This window comes from Diceros bicornis, chromosome 4 (assembly GCF_020826845.1).
Source record: "Diceros bicornis minor isolate mBicDic1 chromosome 4, mDicBic1.mat.cur, whole genome shotgun sequence".
Taxonomy (NCBI): Eukaryota; Metazoa; Chordata; class Mammalia; order Perissodactyla; family Rhinocerotidae; genus Diceros; species Diceros bicornis.
The window spans coordinates 26,347,503-26,359,824 of NC_080743.1; the positions used below are offsets into that span (position 1 = coordinate 26,347,503).

Here is a 12,322-nt window from a genome sequence, read left to right on the forward strand (position 1 = left end):
TTTATTATTTTTAAATGAGTTAATATATATCTTTAACTTTCTTGGTTTTAACCTCTAATATGGTAAATATTGATAGGTATAACCCACATAAAAAAGCTCTTTGAAGTCCTCCTCACTATGTTTTAGCGCTGAAGATATTCTGAGATCAAAAAGTTTGAGAACCACTGCTCTACAGTGATGCATTTTATTCCTGAAATTGTTCCTCACTTCAAAGAACAAGCCCAGTTCCCTCCGAGGTGTCCAGGAACTTATCATGAGGGAGACACCAACCAAATCTGTCCAAGAATGCCGACGAGAGCACAGGCGCTGTACTTGTGAGCGCTGTCATTGCAGCGGGTTAGGGTCACCCCTCATCAGATTTGGATGAGCAGCGCTCCATGAAGGAGCATCTGAATTCACCCATTCATTTATTCCACAGACAGTTGTTCAGGGCCTTTTGTTTGCCAGACCCTGTGGTAAGTGATGGGGATGCAAAATAGAATAAGACAGTAGCTTCTGGAACAGAATTTGGAAGTTAAGATGAGTTAGTGCCTGTCTGTGACTGTGGCTGGAACAACCGTGACAAGAAAACTTTTAAGGCGGTGAGATTGTTGTAATGATTCGTTGATAAGAAAAGAGGTCATGAAGTGTCAGGAAAATCAAACTTTGAACTAATCTGGAACGTTAATGACACTAGGAATATGCAAAGTTATTTATTTAGCTTGTGTGGCTTGCCTGCAACACGTTTTGAGAACACACATGGGCATAACAAATAGGTTCTACCTTCAAAAAGCTTGCCGCCTGGTGGTAGTAACAGAATGGAGTTAAGAAAGTTGTGTTCCAGTAAAATAAGAAAATCGTATCAAATGCTGCACACATGTCAAGTAGGTAGGTCATAGGTGAGAGCAGCGCCAAGCAGTTGAATTTTCAACATTGTGTTAAGGAACAAATCCAAAAGGAAGACAAATTACTGCTAAAGAAAAAGTCGGATAAAGCAGCAAGACAGAATGGATAATGTCGTAATCGTTTCCAGAGATACCCACCAGTGGGCTCAAAGAAGAGGCTTTGCCTTTCCTTGGACTGTTTATTGTACAGCCCTTAATTCAGTATCAGGGACGGAAGGCCAGGAAAGAAACAAGCCTTGCAAGAATAAGTAGCAAATGTAGCCTTTCCCTTGCTCTTTAATTAGGACTCAATAACCAGAACAGATGTGGAGAGGTCGCTTATTGGATCCAAAGATAGCAGAAGGGAGAGAAATTCTTTTTGGCCCTCATTGGTCACCCTTATCTGTTGCCATAAGATAAGGAAAGAATATTACTTCTCCCACTAGCAGGATGGTTAACTTGGAGTCCTGGATCATAATAAAGGCGGTGGGACTGAGCGGTGAGAATGGAGAACGCAGACTAAGAAAAGGAGGCGTCTCTTTTCCCTTTTCCCAGATCCCGAGGTGCACCCGCTTCATTTATCTTCTGTCATCTGGATAGAGATAGGAGTTTCCAGGGCAAACTGATTTCTCAGAGAAGATGAGGATAATTTGAGGTTCACAGTGAAATATGAGGAATACAGGAAATAAAGAAAAGAAATCAAGGTAAAGGCACAGGGAATAAGAAAAAAGGGGACAAGAAAAAATGAAGCCCCCACCACTACCACCACCAATGAGATTGTCTCCCTTACCGGACAAGGACCATGTGGCAAAGTCGCTTGCCTTCCCCAGGGAGCAAGCAAAATGCTTTACAAATAGGTCTCAGGAAATAATTAACACAAACCAATGCTGAGAATACACTTTAAAAAACAGTTTAAAGCAACAACCCAAGATGGTAAGATAAACAGCAAAAACATTTCAAAGGATGGGCTCTGCTCTCCTGGCATCTTGGTGTACTGTTTTAGGAGAAGGGAACATCCAGGAAATAATGGACTGTTCTGGCCATGGTCTCCTGGTCCATGTGGAACGCAAAGAGAAGCCACTTATTGCATAATAGTTCAGTAAAGGTACTTGCCATTTCCATGTGGGGCTTCTTCTTTCCTTACCTGGTGGTTTTATTCAATGGCTTATTAAAACACCAATGAACTGTGACAGCTCCTGGACTAATTCAGAACACTGTTTCTGGTGGGTTGAAGCAGCATTTGAAATGCTGTTAACAGTGCAGTATGTCGTACGTGAAGGTAAATTAATTCCTGGTGATCTCTCCTTTTTCAGCAACATGATTCCGGTGACGGAATTCCGGCAGTTCTCTGAGCAGCAGCCTGCCTTCCGGGTGCTGAAACCGTGGTGGGATGTGTTCACCGACTACCTTTCGGTGGCCATGCTAATGATCGGTGTGTTCGGATGTACTTTACAGGTAGGTGCCTAGACTCCTGTCACAATGGGAGCCAGAGCAAGACACTGTGCTGTTGAAACTCTTCAAAGAGCTGACTATGACTTATAACCATATAAGTATTAGTTGCTCTTCTCTACTTGTGTATGGTATTTGTAATCATGGCAGGGAGCTTGAAAACACTTATTTACTGAACTTTCCTATTAAGGTAAATATGGTACTTGTAAGATTTCACTGAGCCCAAACAGCAATTGACTATAGTCAAATAATATTTGATGTCACTAACAAAGGGAGTCCATTATCTTTCAAAGTTAGCTTTGTATAAGATATAGCATATATATCCACAGCGCCATTTATATTGCCAAAGTGGAGCTTTTTTCTTTATTTCTTATACATACCCCAACAAGATTTTCTGGAAGAACTAACATTTTGGTGAGATATCATCATTTTACCCAATGTTTAGTTCTGAATTAAAATGTAACCCTATCAATATTTATTCTGTATAGATGCTATGTGTTTGTATATTGAATCTAGATTTTTTTGGCATGTCTGTTGTGTGCCAGGCATCATACTTTGAGGACATATATACTTATAAGAAGTTCGTTTCTAGGGGAAAACTAAACAAGCAATCAGAAAAGGGTGTGTTATATTGTGATAGAAGCATCCATAAAGCACTAAGGGAGTGCAGAGGGGCGCTTGGCTTGGGAACAAGAGAAAAGGTGATGATTGTATTAAAACTTGGAGAACCAGCTGAATTTAGTCAAGGAGAGGGAGCTGGGGGTGGAAGAAGGTGCCGGGAAGAGGAGAGAAAGCTCTAAGTCATGGATGACAAAGAACACCACATCTCTGGGAAACTGCCAATTGGGTGTGATGACTATGACTCTCATTGGGTGTTGTCAGTGTGAGAGTTGGAGCCATGCCTGTGAGTAGAATCACCCAAGGAGAATGTCTTGAGTGAGATGATGTCTGGAAGAACATTAAAGACTGAATGAAGGGAAAGGGGGCACCTCAGAAGAAGACTGAGAAGGGGCAGCTATAAGGCAGGTAGAAACCAGGCACGAGGAGGGGCTCAGAAGTCAAAGGCAGGTGCAATCAATGATGGCAGGCAGCACAACTAACTCACAGACTATGGAGAGAAAAGGAGCAACTAGGTCATTAGAAATCTTCATTTCAGTGGTTGGAAAAGTGAATGGAAATTAAAGTAAAGGCTGTGGAGTAGATGTGACTTTCAAGTAGATCAGCTGGGAGGAAGAAGAGCTAGGAAGAGAGAGAAATAGCTAGAAATGGTGCAGAGTAGAAATAAAGGCCTTTATAAAGTTGATTGTAATAATAGTTAACACATAGTGCTTCCTGTGTGTCAGGCACTCTTCTGAACACTTTACACGTATTTTAACTCATTTCATCCTCATGGCAACCCTAAGATGTAAGTACTATAATTCTCCCCATTTACAAATATGACAACTAAGGCACAGAGAAGTTAGGGAAATCTCCCAAGGTGAGTGGCAAACCCTTATTGAAACCCAGGCAGTTTGGCCCCAGAGTCCCTGTCCTTGATCCCTAACACCATGCTGCCTTTTATTTGTAGGCTGAAAATATTTTGCCCTTCCCTCACCCCCAAAAGGATGCCAATGAAAAACTAGAGTTTGAAAGAGAGGGCATAAATTCATTCATAAATAAAACAAATAGCTGTTGAAGAACGTACTGTGTTCTAGGCACTGCTGTAGGTGCCAAGAATTACCAGTGCAGGAGGAAAAAAGGTAAATATCCCAGTCTTATGAACCTTAAATTCTGTTGGAAAAACAAGCAAAATGAGCAAAATCAATTAGTAAATTACATATGTTAGAAGGTAATAAGCACAATGGGAAAGAAAATAAAGCATACGAGGATGGTCGGAGGTCCCAGCAGCTGAGATTAGGAGTTGCAGTTCTCAAATGGGGTGGCTTGGGAAGGCATCATTGGGAAGGTGACTTTTGACTAAGGAATTGAAGGAAGTGCAGGAGCCAGCCGTGCAGATGTCCGGGAGGAGCCGTCCTGGCAGAGGGAACAGCAATAGCAAGGGACACATAGACAAAGGTTCGCAGGACCCTTCTCCTTCTGCAGGAGAATTTGACATTTGGCTTTCCCAACTTTCTAGCTCTGTTTCCCTGGAGACTAGATAAAGGTAGAATGTTACTGTGTTGCTAGGCAACATTGCTTATGGTCTAAATGACTACTGATTGGTCAACTGCATCTAGGAGAATGATAAATGTCTGGTAGGAAGGCATACTGTGGGACTTCTGTCATTGTGGTGACACTTGTGGACATGTCCCTTGACACATAGAAGATGTATGTATTTAGTTACAAGCGATATTGGCTCCTTTGGAGCATAAGACCTTTAAGCCAAGGGAAGTCCAGAATCCACCTGGATCTCTATTCCTTACACCTGAGATGATCTGGGGAGGAGAGGCTTGCAGAGAGACTAGCTCCTGGGCAGCAGTGTGGCCCACTACACTGACAGTTGTGAAGATTTCCCCAAAGGGAGAAAGGCTGATGCTGCCTTGTTGGCAAGCTGTGACTCCAATCCTGTATCTTTCTAAGTGATTCTGGTGCCAAATGAGGTTACAATAATCTTATATGTCCGAATGTTGAGAAGAACCTAGAAAGGCCCCTGGTGATGTTACAGGCCTGAAGGAGGGGTATCCCTGGTATGTTGAAGGAAGAGGCAGGAGGCTGATGGGCTACAGCAGAGTGGGTGAGGGGAAGGATAGTAGAAGAATGAGGCCTCAGAGGCAACAGCTGCCAGATCACGTCGGGCCTTGGAGGCCACTGTAAAGGTTTTGGCTTTGCTCTGGGTGAGATGGGACATGTTTGGAGGATTTTGAGCAGAGGGTTGTCATTATCTGACTTAGGTTTTAATAACCACTGTAGCCAGTGTTCTGTTGAGAATACAGTGTAGGCACAAGGATGGAAGCAGGGGAATTATTTAGAACGCTAGTGCAATAATCCAGACACAACTCAGAAAGCTTGGATCCGGGTTGAAGCAATGGTTCTGAATATATTTTGAAGCAAAAACACTAAGATTTGCTGAAAGGTTGAATGTGATGTATGAGAGAAAAACAGAAATCAAGAATGACTAAGATTTTTAGGCCTGAGCAACTGAAAAAAGTTTGTATTTGAGCATGTTAAGTTTGAGATATATGTTAGATATCCACGTAGAAGTATTAGGTAAGCAGTTGGATAAAAGACCCAGGAGTTCAGGGTAAGTGAAGAATGGTCATCTTCAAGAAGAAGGAGGTGATGAATCCAGGATGCAAGGGGAAGGGTTTCCCTAGATTTGGGCGGAGGGGGGCATCTTCCACCGGAACGGGAATGATGGCTACAGATGCATTTGGGGGGGGGGCACAAAAAGATGGGAGTTTGTGTCTTGTGGCTTCTGTGAAGTAGAAAGTGACACATCTGTTGAGAGACTGAGAGGCTGAGGGAAGTAGCAGTATGTGGCAGCAAGGAAAGTAGTGGAGTAGGGTCCTTGAGAAGGGCAAAGATTTGGAATGGCCAGTTTGGGAAATAGTAGAGGGAGGTGACATAGACTGACAGGAGGATGAGACATCTGTCTTACTTTGTTACTGCACCACAGCACCCAGCACTGCTATAGGATCTGCTATAGGAATCCTTTCTCTTGTTTACATATTCTGTGGCAGGAAGAAATGCAGAAAACAGAAACCACACAGAAAATCTATACGAACTAGAAGTTAACTTGGAACAAAATGAATGAAAACAAGAACGTGTACCTACAAAAATGTCCACAACGAACATCATCTAGGAGATTTGTCCTCAGTGAGTGCAGGAGGGGATGCCAGTACAAGTTAAGCACGTTTTCCTGTACTGTGGTCAGAATCATCTTCCTGGAGCACAGCCTGGTCATGTCTTTGTGCTATACTGAAGCTCTTCGCTCTTTCCACTTAGCACCCTGCCCAGCACCACCACTGCTATCTCCTGTGTACAATGCCCGCTCCTCAGATGACCTGGGCCCTTCACACAAAGGCCTGTTTCATCTTACGGTCTTTAAAAAGAAAACAGATGCTTGTTGATTGGGTACAGGAAGTATAATCTGAGATGTCAACGTTCTAAAAAATGGGAAATTCTCCAAAGGAAGATTACATCAGAATGAAGGCTACCAGGCTCAGAATTCACGTGGGGTGGACCATTCGATTCAACAAACATCCCTGAGCACCAGCAATATCTCAGGCATTGTGTGGGGTGCTAGACACTGAAATAGAATATAGTACAGCCCCTGCCCTCAGATTGCTAATAGTCTCAAGACAGTAGAAATACTTAAATCAGCCATTCAGTGTGTAAGCACCTTAATGGAGGTAGACTCCAAGAGCATTAAATATGATGTTGTCATCTCAGCTACTGGAAGTTAGGGACTTCAGGAGGTGAAAATTGAGCTAAGTCTCAAAGATTGAATATACAAAGCCAAAATATATATTTTAAAAAGGGGAATGGAAGAAAAAATCAGCATAAACAGAAGATTTAGTATGATCACTTCAGAAAGCTCTCATTGATGGGTACTAATGGCATTTTTGGGGGCATCCTTCAATGGGTGGGACATTCCCACACAACAGAAGAAGAATTGTGCTATCCAGAAGGCTAATGGCACTTCCATGGAGTGACACTGGGAAGGAAACCTGTGCTAGAATCTGTAGGTACTTTACTTAGCTCCGAGAAGGAACCTGTAGAGGTAGATTAGTCCCATTTTTCAAAAGAGAATTTTCTTCTGTTAGGTAACTTGTCCCAAAGCCAAGAGGGATGCAGCCAGGGTTCAAATCTCAGGTTGATTTTCTAACGTGTCTTTCACCCCTGTGCACACTGCTATGGAACATTATAGAATCATTACAATTGCACGCATTATGCGGCCAAATTGTGGCTTGTAAAACAGGATTCTTTTTTCTTTAATTTTATTTATTTATTTTTTCCCCCAAAGCCCCAGTAGATAGCTGCATGTCATAGCTGCACATCCTTCTAGTTGCTGTATGTGGGACGCGGCCTCAGCACGCCGGAGAAGCAGTGCGTGGGTGTGCACCCGGGATCCAAACCCAAGCCGCCAGCAGCGGAGCTCGCGCACTTAACCACTAAGCCACAGGGCCGGCCCAGGATTTTAAGTATAAAAACAAGTGCAAAATGACTAAAAGGGAAAGCAGAAAGTTATTAAAAGAATGAATTTTCTGAATTACAGCTTACATTTTCTAAAAGATTATTTACTGTATACCTGCTATAAAAAAGAATAACTTCAACCTATAATAAACATTAAAGAAAAAAGAAATAAAGTATGGGGGCCGGCCCATAACATAGTGGTTGAGTTCACACGTTCTGCTTCAGCGGCCCAGGGTTCCTGGGTTCGGATCCCAGACGCAGACCTACGCACTGCTTATCAAGCCATGCTGTGGCAGGCGTCCCACATATAAAGTAGAGGAAGATGGGCACGGATGTTAGCCCAGGGCCAATCTTCCTCAGCAAAAAGAGGAGGATTGGCAACAGATGTAAGCTCAGTGCTAATCTTCCTCAGCAAAAAGAGGAGGATTGGCAACAGATGTTAGCTCAGGGCTAATCTTCCTCACCAAAAGGAAAAAAAAAAAGAAAGAAAGTATGATTTAAATTACTAAAAGAAGTAAAACCCTTCAGTATCCATATTACAAATGAAAGTAATGTTCCTTAGGGGGAGAATTTAAGCTCTTATTTTAGCTCTGCTATGATAATCCTCTGAAATTGGCTTACTGACTGATAACTTCATAAACAAAAGGTTCTCTGTGAAGCTTAAATTCCTTTCCTATTTCCAAGGCTATCTTACAATAATTAAAATATGTTTTTATGCCTTGATTTTCCCTTTGTAAAATGAAGTGCAATCATTCTTTCTGATCTTATTTACAAAACAAGTTAACTCTCAGGGTTTGAAACGGGATGAAGGAAAATCTAAGGTAAGGTTAGAGTGCAGTCATTGGTAATAAAATAGTAATCCAATAGCTTTTTGACTATTTTATAAATGGCTTTTTCCTATGCCAAATAATAGTTGATTATCTGTTTATTCCTAAAAGATTGTATTTATATGGGTTAAACACTACACAGCTCTTTGAAAATACTGGGGGGAAAAGGAAATTATCTATCAATGGAGTGTTGATTCTTTCTCGCCCTGATGTAAAAGGATTAGAATCAACACTAACACTCATGTCTTACTCATCTGACAAATATTTATTCATTTCTGAGCAAGTAGCTCTTTTCAAGGCTGCCATGGAATAAGAGCGTGTATAAAGAGCATTGCTTAGATTACATCAGTCCACATAAGAAACAAATATAAACTCATTGTAAACCAGGAGAGTGTATGTATCCTATTCCTGTACAGTCATACACCCTCAAGGACCAATAGTGTAAACACCCAACTTTGTGCTATAAACAACACTATTCAAAAACTCAACACGCTCGATAAAATAGACCAAATCCTGAAAGGTCAACACGTTGCTTCCTGGAAAAATAAGATTGCTTTAGATCTCTGCTCAGTGACTCCAGGTTATCTTATTATGACCAAATCCAAAACAGCCCACAGGCAGGCCGTTACCAAATATAGAGTTAGCAGTTAGAAACCAGAAACAGGAACTGGAAGATACAAGCCCCCTGGAAGCCCTGGGGGACTGCCTGTGACTCCTACACAGGAAAGACATTTCCTGCTTTCTGAATTAGGGGGAAGAAAAAAGCCAAAGGAATGATTTCAATGACTTGAAACCACCTACAAAAATCCTTGCGGGCTTAACCCAACCACCAGGAGCAAACTGGCCTGCAGGGTCACTGCTGGAGAAGAGTTTGGGGCATCTGAGCTTGTTGGTTGGAGTTGATCCCCATTTTTATTTTTGGTAAATACTGAAGCTAACTTCTGCTTTCTCTGATTTAGGGCTATCAGTGTCAACTCCATGGCAAATGGCCTTCAGGTGAAAATGCTCACAGGCAGTTCACTGGAAAGTACAGGCAATAAAAATTATAGACTCCAGAGTGATTTCAGAGGAGTTCATTTTGATAATGTGCCTTGAATTCTTGCTTCTATCTCCATCCCCCATCTTCTCTCCCATACCGTCTGGGATTTACAGTAAATCCTTCTTTTGCCAAGTCTGAATTTTCAGGTGGAGGCTCAGAAATCCTTACTTAGATTAGCCTATTGTTTAAAGTGAAATGCAGAATCCTGATGAAATAGCAGATAGCACTAATGAGTAGGCTTAAAATGAAGACTCATCTAAGATATGTTTTATAAAGCTTCTATGTACCGATGACATGTCATCATTCTACTTGGGTCTTTGGGGAATATGAAATAAAAGTCATTTGATGGTGAAAATAATTTTAAAGAGCAGCTGTTCTCATCTCCGGAGGGATGGTGTTTGAGACTGTGAGAGAAACACTATTTCAAAATCCCTGTTACATCTAGTAACAAAAATATGCCTTAGTTAGGACTTGCTTGTTATGGTGGTTTACTCAAACTGATACTTTTGATCTTCCCTAGAGCTTTTCTTATTGCCATCTATCACCTTGACAACTTAATGTGCGGTGAGTTCCTGGCTGCAGGAATAATATTGAGTGCCTTTCACCTCATCCTTTTGGGTTTAACACAGGGCATGAATCTAAATGCTTTTCTTGGATCATCTGATACTGCCCAATGACAGTCAGTGAAAGGGGAGTATTTCCTTTTATCTCACTATTATGGATTGTTATGATCATGTTGCCTATTGATTGTTTAATAATACATCTTTTCCCTCAAATAAAAAAGCACTGACAGAGTATTGGTTTTTTTTTCTATTTGAAGCAAATGAGATTTATGGTATATTTAGTCTCTGTTGTTGATCCTGGGTTGTAAATCACCAAAACCTGTGTTTTAAGGTCTCTGTTAAATAGGTTTACTATGATATGGAGGGGAAGATCTTGTGTTTCTAATCAGGGCCCTGGATTTGAAGATCCTCCCCAATCCTCTAATCCTGTCCAGCAAACAGATCCACTTGTCCTCTTCCTCCATCGCTGGGTTCCTCCCGAAGTTTCCTCTTTTCTATTTCACTGAGAACACTGGCAACATCTGGACACTGTCAGCCATGTGGGGGCCCTGTGGTGATGATTAGGCTAACACTGGGACTATGTTTTAATTGCAAAGCTAGTAAGTTACCAGGTTATATTTAGAGTCTTCTGTTTAATATAAATAATGAACGTTGTTCCTTCTTCCCCTAAGCTGCTGTTGTGCTTTATAAAATCCTGCATTTTTGTTATGTTTATTTTATAATTCCTATTGTTTTGGAACATCTAGCCATTCTATAGTAAAAAAAAAAAATCTAATTCAGTATTATTTTTTGGTATCCATTTTTTAAAATATGAAACAAAACACTCCCAACTAGAAAGATATATTACCAATGACAAAATTTAACAAAAAATGTCATTCAAAATAGCAACAAATACTATCAAGTATCTAGGAATTAAGCTAACCAAGAATATACAAGACCTTCGTAGAAAACTTCAAATGTCTACTAAATGACACTTAAGACAATTTGAATAAATGAAAATACATTGTATGTCCTTGGATGGCACAAACTTGATATTACAATGTCCAATCTTCACAAATTATTTTATGAATTCAAAGTAATATTAATAAAATTACAGTTAGTTTTTTTGCAAAACTTGGTGAACTTATACCAAAATTTATATGAAGAGGGCTCATTATGGTGGTAGAGGGGAATAGAATGGCATAAGGGGATAAAAGGAAAGGAAAGAAGGAAGGAGAGAAAGAGAAAGAGGAGGAGGGAGGGAGGGAGGAAAGGAGAGGCTTTGCAAGAACTGATAATATGCTACATATTGAGGAATATGGATAATTCAACCTTCTGCCCCTGAGGTTCCCCTCTCCCCACCACACACACATGAGAATCACCCTGACTATATGAACTAATTTCTTCAAATTTCCTTTATAGAATATAAGTGAATAAGAGAATATAAGCTCCATCTAAATCTCATCCTTTTTTCCAATTGTAAACTTCTAAATCTCTGTGACAATATTTCTATTGTATTTCACAAGCAGGAAATTTCTTAACTCTAAATTTCAGAAGTGGGAAAATCATTAGCTCTAAGATTTATCATCCCTTTGTTTCAAAAACAAAAATCTAGTTGGAAGAATTACCTCTAATTGTTAGGAATATAGACTTCATAGGGCCAGGCCTCCTCTGTTGGGTTCACTCCTGTATCCCCAGAATGGAAAACAGTAGTGGGCACGTGTAAGCGCTCACCAGAGTTCATTCCGCAGAACAAAGGGATGAGTGAGTGAGGAAGAGTAGATGAGACATTGTTGCGCTGTGCTAATGTACTGTGAGCATCTAACAGCCTTGGAAAGGGACTGAGACCTTTAAATTACAGAAATAGTATATTCATTTCTGGGTACTTTATACCATAACTTAAGAGATTGTGACTAGTAGATGAGAGAGACTATAAACCCTTGTCTGAGGCCCGGTTGAAGGTACGCTTAGCCTAAAGTTGAAAAGATTGAAGGGAACAAGAGAAGGGAGAGCACACACTTGAAGGGCTGCCACGTGGAAAGTTTAAATGGCCTAAACTTATTCCACGTGTCCTAGAACACCAAATAGAGCCAATAGCAGAAGTTTTAGGACGGAAGATTTTGGCTCAATACAAACCCAAACTTTCGAAAAGTCAAGAACCTCCTAAAATTGTCATGTTAGAGAGTTTCCTGCTATTGAAGATGCCATTCCAGAAAGTGAATGGCCTGGTGCAGGGGAGGCTACAAGGAGAAGCCATGTGTCATGAAAACCATGTTCATTTGTTCTTTACAAATAATAAATAGTTCTAGGCAGTGATAAAAATGACAAGTCCCCGCCAAAAAATAAACAAATACTTTTAAAATGTAATGTCAGGGGCCGGCCTGACAGGGTGGCGCAGAGGTTAAGTGTGCGTGCTCCACTGCAGCAGCTGGGGTTCACAGGTTCGGAACCCCAGGCGCGCACCAACGCACCGCTTGTCAAGCCATG

General features: G+C 41.0%; 1 protein-coding gene across 1 annotated transcript in view; it reads left to right on the forward strand.

The window, feature by feature from the left end:
- The window catches only part of LRRC8C (leucine rich repeat containing 8 VRAC subunit C), a 77,325-nt gene that overhangs the window by 42,508 nt on the left and 22,495 nt on the right, over positions 1 to 12,322 (forward strand). Inside the window, exon 2 of the mRNA XM_058538476.1 lies at positions 2,177 to 2,318. Within this exon, the coding sequence (XP_058394459.1) occupies positions 2,181 to 2,318 (138 nt within the window). The 5' untranslated portion in view covers positions 2,177 to 2,180. The remainder of the gene's footprint in view (positions 1 to 2,176; positions 2,319 to 12,322) is intronic.